This window comes from Diabrotica undecimpunctata, chromosome 9 (genome assembly GCF_040954645.1).
Source record: "Diabrotica undecimpunctata isolate CICGRU chromosome 9, icDiaUnde3, whole genome shotgun sequence".
NCBI lineage: Eukaryota > Metazoa > Arthropoda > Insecta > Coleoptera > Chrysomelidae > Diabrotica > Diabrotica undecimpunctata.
In genome coordinates this window covers 134,973,074-134,989,742 of record NC_092811.1, presented here as the reverse complement: position 1 = coordinate 134,989,742, position 16,669 = coordinate 134,973,074, and the positions used below count along the sequence as shown (strand labels likewise).

The window sequence follows — 16,669 nt, the reverse complement described above, 5'->3', positions numbered from 1 at the left end:
GACAAGCAGAGGGCCCAATACTGAACATTGTGGTACTCCACAATGGCTTTTATGAATAGAGTCAGTATCATTTGCTCTAACGAGTTGTTTCCTATTCCCCAAGTAAAATTATGAGACCAGGACTTCCAACAGATTTTTTGGGAGATTTAAGAAATTTTTTATGGATAGTCCATCAGTATTGCAAGAAGATTTGCTTTTAATACTCATATTTATCAACTGGTCTTATAAAGAATGAATTCGAGACCTTTTTTGAAATGGGAAGATAGGAAATGGCATCTTGTTGTCACAAAATAGCTCATGTTATATTTTTACTCAAATTTAACGAAGTATTCAAATTTTCAGGGTTTGGAAGGGAAACTGTTTGAGCTATGTTAGTTTTATTTCAAAGATCGTTTATTATAGACCAAGTTTCGGTTGCAACACTCAGACGAATTTGTTGGTACGCTTTTTTAGCTGTTTTAATAAGTTTTAAATAGATTTTTCTGTACTTGGTGATATATTCAGTGGCACAGACAGTAGGAGTACTCGTAAATTTCTTTATGTACAGTAGTGGACGCATATCATTAGTTGATATGCTGATACCTTTGTTAGCTTGTGATGTTTTGGCTTGATTGTAATTAAAAGAAATGCCCTATTGAAAATACAAACAAGCCTATTTAAAATTATGTCCACGACAGAAAGAAAGTGTCATCCAGAAGTCAAGCATAATTGGAATTTACGAAAGTTCTGAACGGAAAAATCCTACTTAAATGTCGGGTTTTCGAAGGGGGTGTGTTAAACTTGATATATTAATTACAAATATACAACAAGCAACATGGAACAATATCAAACAAATTATAAGATTAACCAGAGGTTAAATTTACTCCAAATAAATTCGGCAGTTAGAGCAAAGACAAAGTAAAGCCGGAAGAACGTGACAAAAACTAGATCTGCAGAAAATTAGAAAATGTTAAACAATTAAAAAGAAATAAAGAAACATAACCATATAAACACTAAAGTATTAGAACTGCTTAATAATAAAGACAGTCCACTGGCTCAAACATTAAATCACCAAACGTTTCGAACTTTTTTGATATGTCACTTTAAACTCAGATATAATGAACGTAGATCAGTGAAGTCGGCAAAATCAATTATTATGTTCCATAGTAAACCATTTAGTTCAGTGGTCAGTAGAGATTTGGCCTCTAAAAAAGCTGAATTTTGCTGAGAATTTCTATTTTATGACCCCGAAAAAGATGCAAAAGTTAGCCTACTTCCGGGGAATTCTGATCAAAAATGTTTATTAGATCTTTTTCTGTAAAATCAGCCGTGCTTTTTAAATAAAATTTGCATCAACCCGACGGTAGAAATTCCGTATTTCTTGATCAAAGTGTCTTGTCGACTAAAATCAAAATACGCTTTAAAGATATGCGCTGATCAAAACATATCGAATTTTTACCGTCGAGGTGATACAAATTTTATTTAAAAAATTGATTTTGCACACGTAACTGACATTCTTATAATCAGTTGTTTCTGAGAGAACAATTTATTCGTTTTCCCCTTTCTACGAGGATGCTTTTGGGGAGAAGCCAGTAGGTAAGAGTGGCAAACTTTTTGCATCTTTTTTGAGGTCCCAAATTGACATTTTAGAGGTCAAATCTATGAGGACTAGACTATATTGAGAATACCTAGGACGTCAATGTGGTATATTAGGTTAAAAACAAAATGTTGATTAATCGAAGGATTAGGTGCAATATTTTATTTTGTGTTAATGAAAAAATCTGTTGGTATTCAATAAACGAATAATGTCTTTTAAAAGTGGATAATCGTAAATTTCTTAAATATTTTCCAAGTTTCAAATAAAAGTTAATAAACTAAAAACCAATGGTAATAAAATTAAACAAAACAGTAACAAAAATAGCAGTAGAAGCGTTAAGAAAATAGTTTACGTCACATATTTAGTAACGTATTACAAAGACAAATTATTTTTAGAGATTTTTTCATTTCTTTCAATAACAAACAATGATATATAAATGTTTAATGATGTCTAAATGTTATTTAATTTGCATGCATGTATACAATGACGTACATATTCTCTTGACGATTCAACTATCCAAATTTATGAAACTTTTCACTGACCTTTTTCTCCGTCAATTTTTCACACCGTCTTTGTTTGCATATCTGATGGCTTTTGTCGTTCCTACAAGGGGCACAATCACCACAATTATCTTTTCTTTGGCATCCGATACATTCACCGCACCGTTTTCGCTTCTTCTTCACCTGCTTATCGACGCTTCCACCACTAATGTCCGTATCCATGTCAACCGAACTGTTAACGTGCATTTGGTGGGTTTTAAAACCGGCCGTACTGGAAATGGCGGCTACCTGTCCCGAGTTTTCCGACCCCATGTCCATATTACTGGAAGCTCCGTCACTGTCCACCGAACTTTCGAGACTAGATGCCCGAATTTTCCTTCGTTCTTTTTTCCGGAAATCGTTTCTAGTGGGCGAAGTCATGTTCCCGTTAATTTTTTTCTCGACTCCGTTGTAAATATTGCCGTCGGTGTTGTGGATTTGGGCCATGGGATTTTGGAATTGTGTAGGATGGAGGCCAACGTTTTGGAGCTTTAAGGAATCTTGGTGTAACGTCGTTAGCTTTAAGTCTGGCTCAGACTTTAATACTGTCACAACAGTCGGAGATGAGATCAACTGGTTATTTTGAATAATGGCACCGTTTTGACTATTTAAAAATGTTGGGTGTATCGTATTGTTTATGGCTATATTAGTAGGAGGGTGAGAGTATAACTGTATATGTCTCTCGTCAAGAAACTGTTGTTGAATAGAAGGTATTTCCCTTGCTTGAATAGGAGCAGGTACTAAGGGATAGTTTCTTGGGTTAACATTAACAGCACTTAGGGTGTGGAAATTAGAGTTTAACGTGGTTAAACTGTGACTTTGTGGACTAGAAGAGTTTGGCGAAACCGGCGTTAGATTGGTAAGTGTGGTTAAGGTCGGTTCTGTGGTGGTAACGGAATCACTGAAGCTTTGGAATTGGGACTGGAATGAAGGTAACTTAGAGGCGCCGTTCTGTTGAGAAAAGGCCTCAGCTAACGTGTTAACCGGTGTGGTGGCCGAAAACGTAGATGTGGAAGCATCAACCGGTTTCGATTCCCACGGACGGTATTGAGGTTGCGAGGTGATGATCGACAAAGCATTATCACCACGGTCTAAAAGTCTTGTTTCCGTATAATAGTCCCAATTTGATATGTCTAACAGACGAGTATCACTAAACAATCGATCAGACATCGAACTAAACGTTCCGCCTGAGTCCATGTCCGCCGAGAACGTAGAAAATGGAGGTAGATTCGCGCCCGGAGGACCTTCTTGCACAGTGGAACTCGGTGTTGCAGGAGTGGGTGGATAAGATGGAGCTAGGGTCGTATAAGCAGCCCCTAGCCCATCCGGATCCTGACTTAAGGTCTCACTCATTATAAGTACTGTGCATTGTTAGCTTAGAATCATTTTTGTTTTGGTTTTTTATACTGCGCTACGAAAGAATCTATAGAAAAATCGAAGTCCTTATTGTCATTATGGTATCCTGATTTTCGCTGAGATTGGGTGTAGATATATTTGTACTATTTTGTTTTTGTACTGTTATGTTACGTATAAAAATAGCTCTTACTATCTTATTGTTCTTATTGTTACAAAAATAATATCTGAAAAAGAAAACTGGCATTAATATACCTATATAATTAATATAATAAATAATTTCATGAATAATAAAATATATTAATTAATGAGAATACAGAGTCATGAAAATATTAACCGATCAATTAAATTTTTGGAAGTTAATGCATCTAAAAATTAAATCTTAAAAGAGCAAATAACAATGTATAGATCTCACAATAGTAGAACGTCACAAAAATTTTATGAAAAACTTTTAAAAAGTGTTTAAAAAAAGATTTCTGACTATTTTCATTCATATTTAATGCTAATCTCGACAGAAACCTAAGAAAACGAATGAGAAAATGTCCAAATATGTGAATACACATTAACGAATTCATGAGAACTTTTAGCAAAAAAGAATGGTTCGACGCATATGGTAACAAATGAGAAATCTACGAAATAAAACGTACCTTAACAGGATAAGATATAGACTAAATAGAGCACTACATGAAGAAAAAAACGACTCATTCCAATTTTATGTTTCGAACCCCTCACATGAAAACCACTTTATATGGAAAGCTACAAAAAAATTTAAACGACCGACAATAACAAATTCACCTTCAAGAAAAACAGATGTGACCTGGACCTGCACAAGTGCAGAAAAAATCACAGTATTGGCAGAGCACCTTGCAACTGTATTCTCAACACCAGATACTAATAACGATGAAGATGATGATATAAGAATGTTCCTCGAGACTCCATGTCAACTATAGCTTTCTCTAACAACATTTACTCCGACAGGTTCGACAGCAAATAAAAATGTTAAATCCTAAGAAAACTCCAGGCTATGGTTAGATAACAGGAGAATTACTTTAGAATCTACCGAATAAAGTAGTGGTGTTATTAACAATAATATACTACAGCATACTCCGTCTTCGCTACTTTCCAATATAATGGAAATTTGCTTTAGTTACTATGATTCCGAAACCTGGTAAACACGCAACACAAGCAAATTTATATCGCTCTATAGGCCTACTCCCAATAATGTCGAATGTATTAGAAATGCTACTATTACAAGTTGTTCTTATAAAAGAAATTATACTACAAATTTGGATTTAGTCGTGAATACTTAACCCTCCAACAAAGCCACAGAAACGTAAATATAAATAAAAAAATTCTCGAAGAGAAAAAGTTTGATACAACAGATAGGGAATGACATAAAGGTCTCCTCTATAAACTGAAATTACACCTTACAGGCCAAATATGCTTTATTCTAAAATCGTATCTTACTGACCGTTACTTCCAAGTCAAAATTTAAGAAAACTATTCAAATTACCGCATCATAGAATCTACCGTACCTCAGGGTAACGATCTCGGCTCATTTCTGTATCTGATATTTACAGTAGACTTTTCAATCAGCAATGATACCTTCTTACTACTTTTGCCGGTGACTCGGGAATCTTGGCAGTGGATATCGAATAATGTAGCATCACAAAAAGTACAAACTTATTTTGACCAATTACAAAACTGACTTAAATGATGGAAGATCAATATTAATGCCAGCAAATCAGTACATATTACTTTTACAAGAAAATCTACATTTCCGAAAGTTTCTATGAATAATACCCCGATTTCCATAAAACCAGTTGTCAAATACTTGGGATTGCATCTGGATGGAAAATGCACATTAAAACTAAACGGAAACAACTAGATCTTAAACTAAAAAATATGAACTGGCTATTTAACAATAGGTCTCAGTTATCTCTTGAAAATAAACTGCTTCTGTACAAACTTATACTCATACCAGTTTGGACATACGGAATAGAACTATCCGGCTGCAGTAAACCTTCAAATACGAAGATACTTCAAACATTCCAATTCAAAATACTCCATGTGATATGTAATGAATGATAAGTAAAGCTCCAGGGTATGTATCTAACCAGACTCTTCACGATGATCTTGAGATTTCACTAATCAGGGACGTAATAAAGAATCATTCAATAAAATATAAAAATCGCTCCACTGACCACAACAACGAATTGATAAATAATTTATTCACCGAACCACTTGCCGAAAGAAGGCTGAAGAGAGTATGGCCAAAAGACCTACCGCAATAATAATTAGAGAACCGTCACTGGACTGTACCTAACTTACTCTAATTTACTTACAGACTATTTATCTATTACTTTATGTGTGGAGTAGATTGTAAACATGCAATGTATCAATCAAACAAATCTTTTCTGGTAAAAGGCGACTAGAAAAAAAAACATAAAACAAAAAAAGAAAGTTCTTAGCATTAGTAATTGGATGAACATCGACCAACTAAACAACTGCAACATTATATTAAAAGGAAGACCAAATGTAGTGCATTATATGAAAAGAAGGACCAAAGTTGCGACAAAAAATATCTAGGTCCTGGAATGAAGGGGAAATAGGCTTTCAAGTTAAATGAAAACGAAAAATAAAATCGTTAGAAATTAACAATTACGAAAGGAAATGAAAGAGGAGGGAAAAACAAATAATGAGATACAAAAAATTCACAGGCTATGGAAAGATCTATCTACGAAAGATCATTCTTCCTAAGTTGAAAACGAAAAGTACCGCCCTCGGAGGAATTGCCATAATGATATCGTTCAAGTAATGGTAGGAAGAAAACATAGAAAAAAGAGAAAATACAACAAACCGCTTGAAAAAGTAAAATTATGAAAGTTATGCGAAGAAAATTAACAGCTGGGAAAAGGAGATTATTAAACTAAAATATAAATGCGGAAAGGAAACAACTAACAGAAAAATATTACCAGAAATAATAAAACAATTTTATGAAGAATTATATACAAGCCGTCCACAACAACCGGACAATAATCCACCACAAACTATGGGTGGACAATAATCCACCACAAATGGATCAAAGTAGTAAATGTAACGGATAAAAAGTTAACGGGTTAAACGGATTACAAGAAATGAACAACAATAAATCTTCCAGAGAACAAGAAATTGTGATAGAAGCTGTTAAAACGGAGGTGAAGTACTAAGTACTACCAAAATTAGTTTCCCTATTTAATCTATGCTTAAAATATAATATCAAATATATGGAATAATGATATTACCATTATTATCCTTAAAAAGAAGATATAACAAATCACGACAACTATAGGCCAATTTCTCTTCTTTCCCATCTTTTCAAACTATTCACTAAAACCATAACCAAACGCCTGGACCAAAAATAATACAGAGATCAGTGGAATATAATAGACTACTTGTAGTAACTTTTGTGCCGATTTCCAAAAAACTTTTGACACTATTGAGATTCCTGTATTACTAGTATCATTATATCAAAGCAGGGTGGACTACAGATGTGCTAAGTTGAACGAATATATTTAAAAAAATGCGACTTCAAACGTAAAACGAATGCACAAATAAATATCAGATACAAAGAGTCAGACGAGGAGATACCATATTTATGGCAGTATTAGAATATGCTTTTACTAATTTAAGTGGGATAGTATTGATGTGAGTATTGATCGTAAATATTTAAATCACCTTCGCTTTGCTGATGATATAATTACTGAGAACCTAGGTGATGCTCAAAAAATGTCAGCAGAGGAATGCAACGATTAATGCTGGTGTGTATATCCATTTAAAAAAAACAAAATTCTTGACCAATCTGATAGCTAGTAATATATATATATATATATATATATATATATATATATATAGACAAGAAAAAGAACAAGTCCTTGGGCTACGAGATAAGAATTTTTAAATATATTCAAAATTGAGAGATATGTCGTCATATAGGTCTGGACTGAACAGCTTTTAGGAAGCTGGGAAGCTAAGTCGAACATTCTCCTATTTGTTTGAAAAGCAGAGTGTATGAGCAATGTATTTTGCCTGTGATCACGTACACGTGATGCCGAAAGTTTAACATTAACAAAACGTCCAATAAACAAACTGATAATGGAGCAGAGAAGAATGAAGAGAGCATGGTTGGAAGTTCCCGGGAAATATAGAATACTGAACGCCGATATAACAGAAGACAAAAGTATTTTAATTGATATGTTACAACGTATCACACAGTCTACAATGGACAGGTCACATAACCCGAAAGACCGACAAGCGTGGGACTAGAAGACTAATAATATGAAGACCAAGAAAGGATAAAAGAAGTAGACCACTAACCAGACAGAGTGATGATATCACGAGGATAACAAGCAACTGGAGTTGCTGGCCACATTTTAAAAATATTACTCAAAGTTAATCAACAGCGTATATATAAAAAATGGGAAGAACAATTAGACAACACTTAGTTTGGATTTAGAGGTGGAATGGGAACAAGAGCAATGACGGTACTATTAAAAAAATGCAGGGAATATGATAAAAACGTATTCATATGTTTAACATGGTAGACTCATACTTGCATTGAAACACATACACCTAGATCCCAAGGATATTAATTTAATCAAAAATCTATACTACTATCAAACCGCGGTCGTGCGGATGGATGATAGTGAGACAAGCCAAGTAGAAATTCAAAGAAGAGTCAGACAGGGACAGTACTTTCGCTACAATTATTTAATGTGTACTCCCAACTAACATTTCAGGAAGAACTATGGGAAAGAACTCAAGGTGTAAGTATTGGAGGGAGCATCATTAATAACATAAGATTTGCAGGCGATATCGTAATCATGACAGAAAATATAGACAATTTACAAATTCTTGTAGAAATAATTAACAGAGGAAGCAAAAAGATAGGACTAATAATGAATGTATAGGTAAAACCAAATACACGGTGACCTCGAAAACCCCTGTTAACAACATACATCTGACATTGGATGGTAAGCCGTTAGAGAGAATCGAAAAGTATAAATACCTCGGAGCAATTATAAACTAACAGTTAGATCAAGATAACGAGATAAAGGTCAGCATTGAAATAGCTCGAAAACGATTGATAAAATATAAGTCAGATGTCTGCAAATAAGAAATGAGTATAAAACATCTTATCTGGGCCACATACTTCGAAACGATAAATACTCTTTTCTACACGTCATCATGCAATAAAGAGTAGAGGGAAGAAAGAAGAAATATTGGCTGAGAAATATCAGAGATTGGACTAACATCAGTATGGAACAGATATTTCACGTTGCAAAAGATAGGGAAGCGTTTAAAGAAGTGATCGCCAACTTTCGTTAGAAGATGGTACGATAAGAAGAAGAAACAGCTGGATAAACAACGCTTAAGATTAAAATATGTGGAAGAAGTTGTAGGAGGCTATGTTGATTGACTAATTAATGGAAGGGAGAGGCAGTACCCGAACAAGTGCATGACAGAAAAAAGAAAACGGAAATAGAAAATGAGAGAACAGGACAATAACACCTTTGTTGCCATAAAATTTTTACAATTATGCATTTCTAAATCAACTATAGTTAATAAAATATAAGTTAGATATAAATACATCAATAGTATAAGGCAGTTTCGGAAATATCAAGTTTCTTCAAAAACCGTAAACAGAAATTTTTAATGCAAAAGAAAAATCTGGAAAATGAAAAATTACATGTGACAAAAAAAATATAATTTGCCTAATTTATAATTGAGAATACTGACAAAAAATCATATTTTTTGTTCAAAAACGTTCCCGTATCTATTTTTGTTTACGCCTCAACTGACCCTCCGCGTCTGTGAATGAAACTTTTCCGATATCATTCCCGTCTTGAGTACACGTCCACGACATTCGTTGAGACCAGCAGAAAAATAAGGAAAACTGCCCAATCGTTTTTCATTGTTTACATACAAAGATCATGTCTACTCTACGGAGAGCATCGGTTGGGTCGTGACGCAGCGAAAAGCGCATGCACACGTCACGGAAAAGTGTTCCGAAGGATCAAAAGGGAGAGACCCAGTACGCAGACGTGTACAGTGCGTAACGCAACGCATTTCCTTGTTGCCGGTCAGGTCACGGTCGAATCAGACGTTGCCATATTTGACTATCATCCCTTAGACAATCGTTACCTATTCGCCCTTTCACCTAATCAAGATATACGAATAAAAAGCTGTATATTTACTTAGAAAACTAGCAGGAAAAATAGTTTTTTAACCTTTATCTATTTAAATACAGTAAGAACAAAAGACGCTAGAACCGGAAACACCAGAAATTACCACAAATGAAGAACTTTAATTAAAATGTACAGGAAGTTCGGAAAATACTTGAAAACCTGAAGAACAGAAAAGACGGGATAAAAAACGAATTACTGAAATATTGTGGAGCAGCAATGACAAAACAATTAACAACATTAATTAATAAAATTATAAAACACAATAAAATACCGGAAGAATGGAGAACGAGCGAACCAATTCTTCTCTTCAAAAAAGGAGATAAAAAACAGCCAGAAAACTACAGAGGTATAAACTTGTTAAATACTACACTAAAACTTACAACTAAAATTTTACAAGTGCTAATAAATCAGAGGATAAGTTTGGCAAATGAACGACAGGGTTTTTGTAGTGGAAGATCATGTACAGATGCAATATTCGTTATAAAGCAAATTACTGTGAAATCACTAGAGTATAATAGACCAGCATTTCTGTGTCTGATTGTCCTAAAGAAAGCGTTTGACAGAGTAAGACTCAAAGAAGTTCCCCTCAATATTATAAAAACTATCGAAAACATCTAATTACCAAAACAAAATGGAAGTCCGAATAGATGGACAATTTACAGAACCTATAGAAATAGGCAGCGGGATAAGATAAGGGCATTCATTGAGCCCCATGCTCTTCAATTTGATCATGGATGAAATCATCAAAAGCATTAACAAAGGAAGAGGATACAGAATCGGAAACAAAGAAATCTCAGAAATCTAACACAATAGTAGTTAGCAAAGAATAAACCAGATGTAAAATAGAAATTGATTGCATCAGTATTAAACAAGTAATGGAAATAAAATACCTTGAAATTACACTGTCTAGCCACGGAGACCTGGAAAAAGAAGTTAGAGATCAAGTATAAAAAGCAAGTAGACTGGCAGGATGCCTTAATAACACTATATAGCAAAACAGACAAATTAACACTGATATGAAGTCAAGAATTTATACAGCCAGTGTAAGACCAATAATAACATCAGAAACAAGACCCAACACAATCTCAACGCAAAGGCTGCTGGAAACAGCAGGGATGAGAGTTCTGAGAAGAATTACAGGAAATATGCTGAGAGATCGGAATAGAAATGAAGACATTAAAAGAAAATGTAACGTTGTAACATACAGTGTATAAATGAATGGATAAAAAATAGAAAAAAAGAATGGAATAACCATATAAGCCGAATGGATGAGATCTGTTTCGTCAAAATAGCAATAGATAGGTCACCAATCGGCAAAAGAAGTATCGGACGGCCGCGTAAAAGATGTAGTGACAGCCTTCCATAGAGGTATTAACCCGCCAATGAACAAGCAAAATTGCTTATAAAGAGGAAGAAGAAGAAGAAGGAGAAGAAGAAATAGAGTAAGAATAGGCGCTATAGCTTAGTGTATCTGTTATGCATAATTCTAATAAAAAGCATGCTAAAAGAAATAATTGATTCCTATTTCATACAATGAAAAACAGAAACATAAAAGAGTTAGTTCAGAAAATAAGAAAGACTAGAAAAGTAAATAAAAATCATTTAAAATATAGTAAGAAAAACATGACATCTAGTACATATAAAAATATTAGTAGTATAAAAAATGGAAATGCGTTTGAATTATTATAACGTCAAGCATATATTAATATGGCTAAGACATGCAGAACGACGATTCAATACAAAGAGTCGCTGAGTTTTAAGCTCCTGGAAAGACGAAACAAAGTTTCCAGCAATTTCCAAAGCGTACAGAACTAGGTTTATTAAAATAAACAAAAAATTGTAGCTTTAGTCCAGTCGTCAGATTTGAGCTCTAAAAATCATACGAACAAGCTAAATTTTGCTGAGAATGTAAATTTTGGGACCACAAAAAAGTTTACCACTCCTGCAAGAATCTGTACGCCGTAGAAACAAATGTTTCAAATAAAAAATGTATCTGAGATCATTTTAAACAAAAATGTTTATTAGCATTTTTTGTGTAGAATAAATCGTTCTCTCAGAAACAAGGCTCGAAGCGACCGGTGATGTTGAATGTCAGTTACGCGCGCGAAATCAATTTTAAATAAAATTTGTATTTAGAATTTAGAAGTGTTGAACTTTGTGCATCTTTTTGGAGGTGCCAAAATTGATATTCTCACCAGTTCAGCTTGTTCGTATGCTTTTTAGAGGTTCAGTGTTGTTTTCGTCCCTGACGACAGGAATACTTTTAAAAACTTTTGTTTCAACAACAGATACAGGGCAAAAATTAGGGTTCCATAATAAAATAAACTGTCAAAAAAGTTACAAAACAATCACCACTACCTTTAAATCAATAAGAAAGAAGAATTTAATAGACCGTTTAAAAATGGAGTTAGAAGATACATGAGTACGGTATAAACCTTATCAGAAATCTTCTTTATTAGAAAAAAATATAGAATATTAGTGAGCAGAAAAGAGGAAAGGATCTTCTTTTTTGTGCGAATTCTTCTGTCTTTGAACGTCGGATATTTTGTTTTATTGTTTGTTGCTTATCTATTTCTTCCAGTTTTTTTGTCTTTTTGACTCATTTTATATCATTTTTTGATATTTTTCTGTAATGCCCATGATTTACTATTAATATTTATTTTTTTTTGCAACTAACGAAGTATTATGTCCGTTGTTTTCCTTCGTCTTTTTTCTATATCTAAATTTATTTCTCAGATGTTTCTACTATCTTTTATTTGATTTTGATTGTTTTATTTATATTATTTATTATAATCACCCTCCTCTTCTCTTCGTTTACTTCTATATTTCATATTTTTTATCTCTTCTGTTCAATTTTCAGTTTTTCGTAACTCTCTGTTAAAAGTACTATGTCGTCTGGGTACATTAATGCGCCTGTTTGTATTGGTTCCATTCTATTCTACGATATTTTCCACTCATTTGAATTTCTTTAATCACTCTATCATATAATAATTAATGTAGAATAAAAGTCTGACAACAATACTCAGAAAAGTTTAAAGTCAATAAAGGACTTCGACAAGGATACTACCTGTCACCAACCTTATTTAACATTTATACCGATGAAACACCAAAAAATTGGAACAGGAAATGTGGATAGATGGGAGTAAAAATTGACGACAACTATGTCTATAGCCTTTTGTTTGCAGATGATAAAAAAATATTAGAAAAAGATCATCAATGAAATGGTCAAGAGGTAGACATCGCTTTAATGATATAAAAGCTGGAGAAACAATGTGGAAGCTGGGGTTTGGAAATGAACGCAATTATGATTAAACGCAACACATGGTCATTAGAAACACCACAGAAGACCTAAAGTTAAATAACAACAAACAAATGAATACAAATGCTTAAAGGGTAATACTAACAGATACAGAATCATATAAAATGTATATAATAAATAAAATTAAGAAAAGAAAGACAGTAACACTTTATAATCTTCAAGACAATGGCGGAAAGCTGTTGACTGTATAGCTCATATACGTGGATGGCAAATAAAAGAATGAAAAACAGAATAAATCCAATGGGAATGATGTTTTGAGGAAGAAGCTGTAGATTAACAAATATAATCAACGTTAAATATGAATGAAATAAAGAACTAATGAATATGAAGGAGGCAAAATGATGAAATAGAAAAATGAAAACTCTGGTATGAACATATACGAATGATGGATGAGACAAAAATACCGCTGAGAACGAAAATGGAAACCAAATAGGAAGAGGACATCCTAGATTACAGTGGAACGGACAAATAAAAATAGCAATGGGAGAAAGAGAGCTCACTGAAGAAAATATATTAGAAGGATTTGGTACACGACAAACAGAATATGCTGTGTAAAGCCATGGACAAGAAAGTAAGTACTTTGTTATATAAGTTGTTTATACTTTCTTGTAAAACTTTTGCTACTTTAAATCTATGAAATTTAAATAGGTATAGCTTTTCTCATGTTTCTAGTTTTCTTTCTATAATGCTTTTAATTATGTGTATATTGTCATTTCTTTGTTATTTCCTTTATTCTATTTTCTATCATCTGCCCTTGTCTTTGTTCCACTATTATTGTGTAAACTTTCAACGTTCAAAATATCTAACTGAAAAATTCAAAAAGCTCCTAGATGTATTCTAAACGAAAGTGACGGTTTGGCAACGACGCAGCAAAGTTACTTTCTCTTTCTAGTCCTCACTTCTCGCGCAAAATTTTCAGCAGTGACTGTACATTGAGCGTCGCTACTTCGGTGTGATTCACTATCAAGAAAATCGATAATTAAAAAACATTTGTAAGGATAGATAGTCCCTAAGAACTCCCCATCTCTGTCCTCATGGGAAAGCTCTAAAAAGATCGCCTGATAATGAACATTTTGAGAATATCTAAAGAAATGTTGTCATCTTATTTATGCAAAAAGACAATTAGTGGTTTGTCTACTCGTATAATATTTGATTATTATTTTGATTAAAAGAAAAACATCTATGTGTAAAATTGAGAACTGTGAATATCACGGTAATAAAAGCAAAGAAGATTGTAAGAGATGAAGCAGATTTGTAATTAGCACGTCACTTTTTGTGTATATTTTAACAAAAGTCCATAGATCGAAAACACAACAGAATCAATTGATTTCTTCTTTGTATTTATAATACACATATTTTGTAGAACAAGACTAAAAAAACAGTAACAACAATTCAAAACAAACAATAACTGTAGATATATTCTAGGAGTAGGTGGTATATAGTAAAAAGCAAGATGTTAACAACTAAATACTTCACAAAACAAAGACATATATAACAACTTATAATAACTGTAGCTTATTTACAAACTGTCATCTCTACTAAAATTTTTTATATTGTACCAAAAATTCACGAAAAATAAATTCTTTGTGAATAAAATCTTCTCAACGTTGTGCCTTGAAGATTTAGAACACATATTTATTTTAATGTATTTTTAAAAGAAGTAAACAAATGTCACGGTAGTTGACATCACTCCATAAAACTGGAGAGACAAATTAGTAAGAAATAGGTTGTTAAGTCAATGAAAAACTTTTTATTTACCATCCAAACGATTTTAAAAGAATGATATTTATGATAAAGAATTTACTGGAATGAGAAATATGTTGAACATCGGAAATAAATGCGTCAAACAGAAACGAAATGAAAGACAATGGTGAATATAAAGAAAAACAAAAGGATTGCTGAATGGGAATCTCCTTCGTTCGATGAAAAGAAAACCGCAATAATGTGTACAGTACTGGACTAAAAAGCAACAGAAAATGAGTATAAGGCGACAAATAGTGTTCTCGAGCACCATGAAAGATAAAATAAAGTAAAAGACGAAGAACTTACTAATAAAAAGAGACACCGGCAAGAGGAATTGTAGAAAACAGGAGACAATTTAGAATTTTAGCTTTTCGCCTTAATGTAACCTGAAACAGTAGCAACAATAAAGAAGAGCTAAAAGAATTAACAAATAATACTAAACTAGAAAATTTTGTTGAAGTACAAAATTTGTGCAAAACCAAAATATATGAAGCTTTTTGGTGTAAAAAGTTATCCTGAAGATTTAAATACCGTTCTATGTATTTATTTACAGTGTAATTACACTCCAAATCATTTGATAGATCCTGGAGACATGTAGCTGAAGCCATTGACAAGAAAAGTGAAAAATGCCACAACGTAAAGGAGAAAATGGCCGTGCGGAGGGAAAAGAGCAATGCAAAAGAAAAGTTGGGTATTAAATAAGAGAGAGAGACTTATTATAAGTATGGAAAAAAAGAAAAGAAAAAAGGACCATAATTGCTTCATTAAACGAATCGTCGTAGAAATCTTAAAGAGGTATAATTGAAAAGCCTTGAAAATATATCAAAGGTGACGAGAAAACCAACGGCAAATACAAATACTTCCTGAAATAAATATGATTCCAAAATATGGCATCATAAACCATATTATTCTAAAAGTTTTGTTAATTAGAAAAGTTTATGCTGCTAGAAATGTTTTGTTATAACTAATCAAAGCTGTCACAAAGCTAAATATGTAAATAACGAGTAAGAAGAAATTGATGCAACCACGGTAACGACGTTTAGTCTTGGAATTATAAAGGTAAATATCGAAAATGACTGAGAATAAATACAAACAGCGACAGCTGGATACACTTCCTGATCCATACGTAATTACACCAACAGTTGTTATTCAAAAACAAAAGCCTATTCAAATTTTCGTTATTTACCACAATTTAAAGTAACCCAAAATTACCAGACGGCTTAGATGTAAAAAATAAAAGCACTATCACTGATCTTCACCCTGAATATTGTGTTATAATAAATAAAAGATCCAACTAACCATGTGTAAATAAAAAAACTGCACGCACACACACACAACCGATACGCACTTTGAATTGAACTGAAGTTCTCGGCACGTCTCTCCTTGCGATACATTTTTCGAAGCTTTAGGTCTCGCGCCGCGTTTCACATCTGTCGTGTTTTTCGACCAATAGCGGCACGGCTGGCTCGTCGAGAAGAACCGGCGATGTTCGAACTGTAAGCTCGAGTTTGGCGAGAGCTTTTTTCTCTAGCTGAAACGGCGTGCTTTGTGTTTTTCGCATAATATACGAGCGTACAGTGGCTAAAACTTTCACTGGACGCTTGCCTAGACGGTAGACGCTTAGGAAATACCTATTTATCATAGGACATCAATATAATTATAAATTCAAATATGATTTAGAGATAAATTGAATGGTCATTTCAGAAACTACATGAGTCAGAAATTATAGTTTTGAATAAATCACAAAAAACTGTTTTAAAGCGCTGTAAGAAAAATTACTTTAAAATTAATTGTTGCAATAATATTTTACTATCCTGTACATTATGCATTACATATTTTTTGTAAAAATTGTTTTTTTGTAAGTCAAAAAGTGATTATGTTGTTTCAGAACAGAATTTAAAAAAAATATATT

At 33.1% G+C, this 16,669-nt stretch overlaps 1 protein-coding gene across 3 annotated transcripts in view; it reads right to left on the bottom strand.

The window, feature by feature from the left end:
• The window catches only part of Tet (Ten-Eleven Translocation (TET) family protein), a 116,987-nt gene extending 100,842 nt beyond the window's left edge, over positions 1-16,145 (bottom strand). For all 3 annotated transcript variants that reach the window (XM_072545402.1, XM_072545404.1, XM_072545403.1), the window contains exons 1-2: positions 16,057-16,145; positions 2,119-3,695 (exon numbers count right to left, since the gene is read on the bottom strand). In XM_072545402.1, coding sequence (XP_072401503.1) covers positions 2,119-3,468 — 1,350 coding nt within the window. In that variant the 5' untranslated portion in view covers positions 3,469-3,695; positions 16,057-16,145. The remainder of the gene's footprint in view (positions 1-2,118; positions 3,696-16,056) is intronic.
• Between the last annotated feature and the right edge of the window lie 524 nt (positions 16,146-16,669).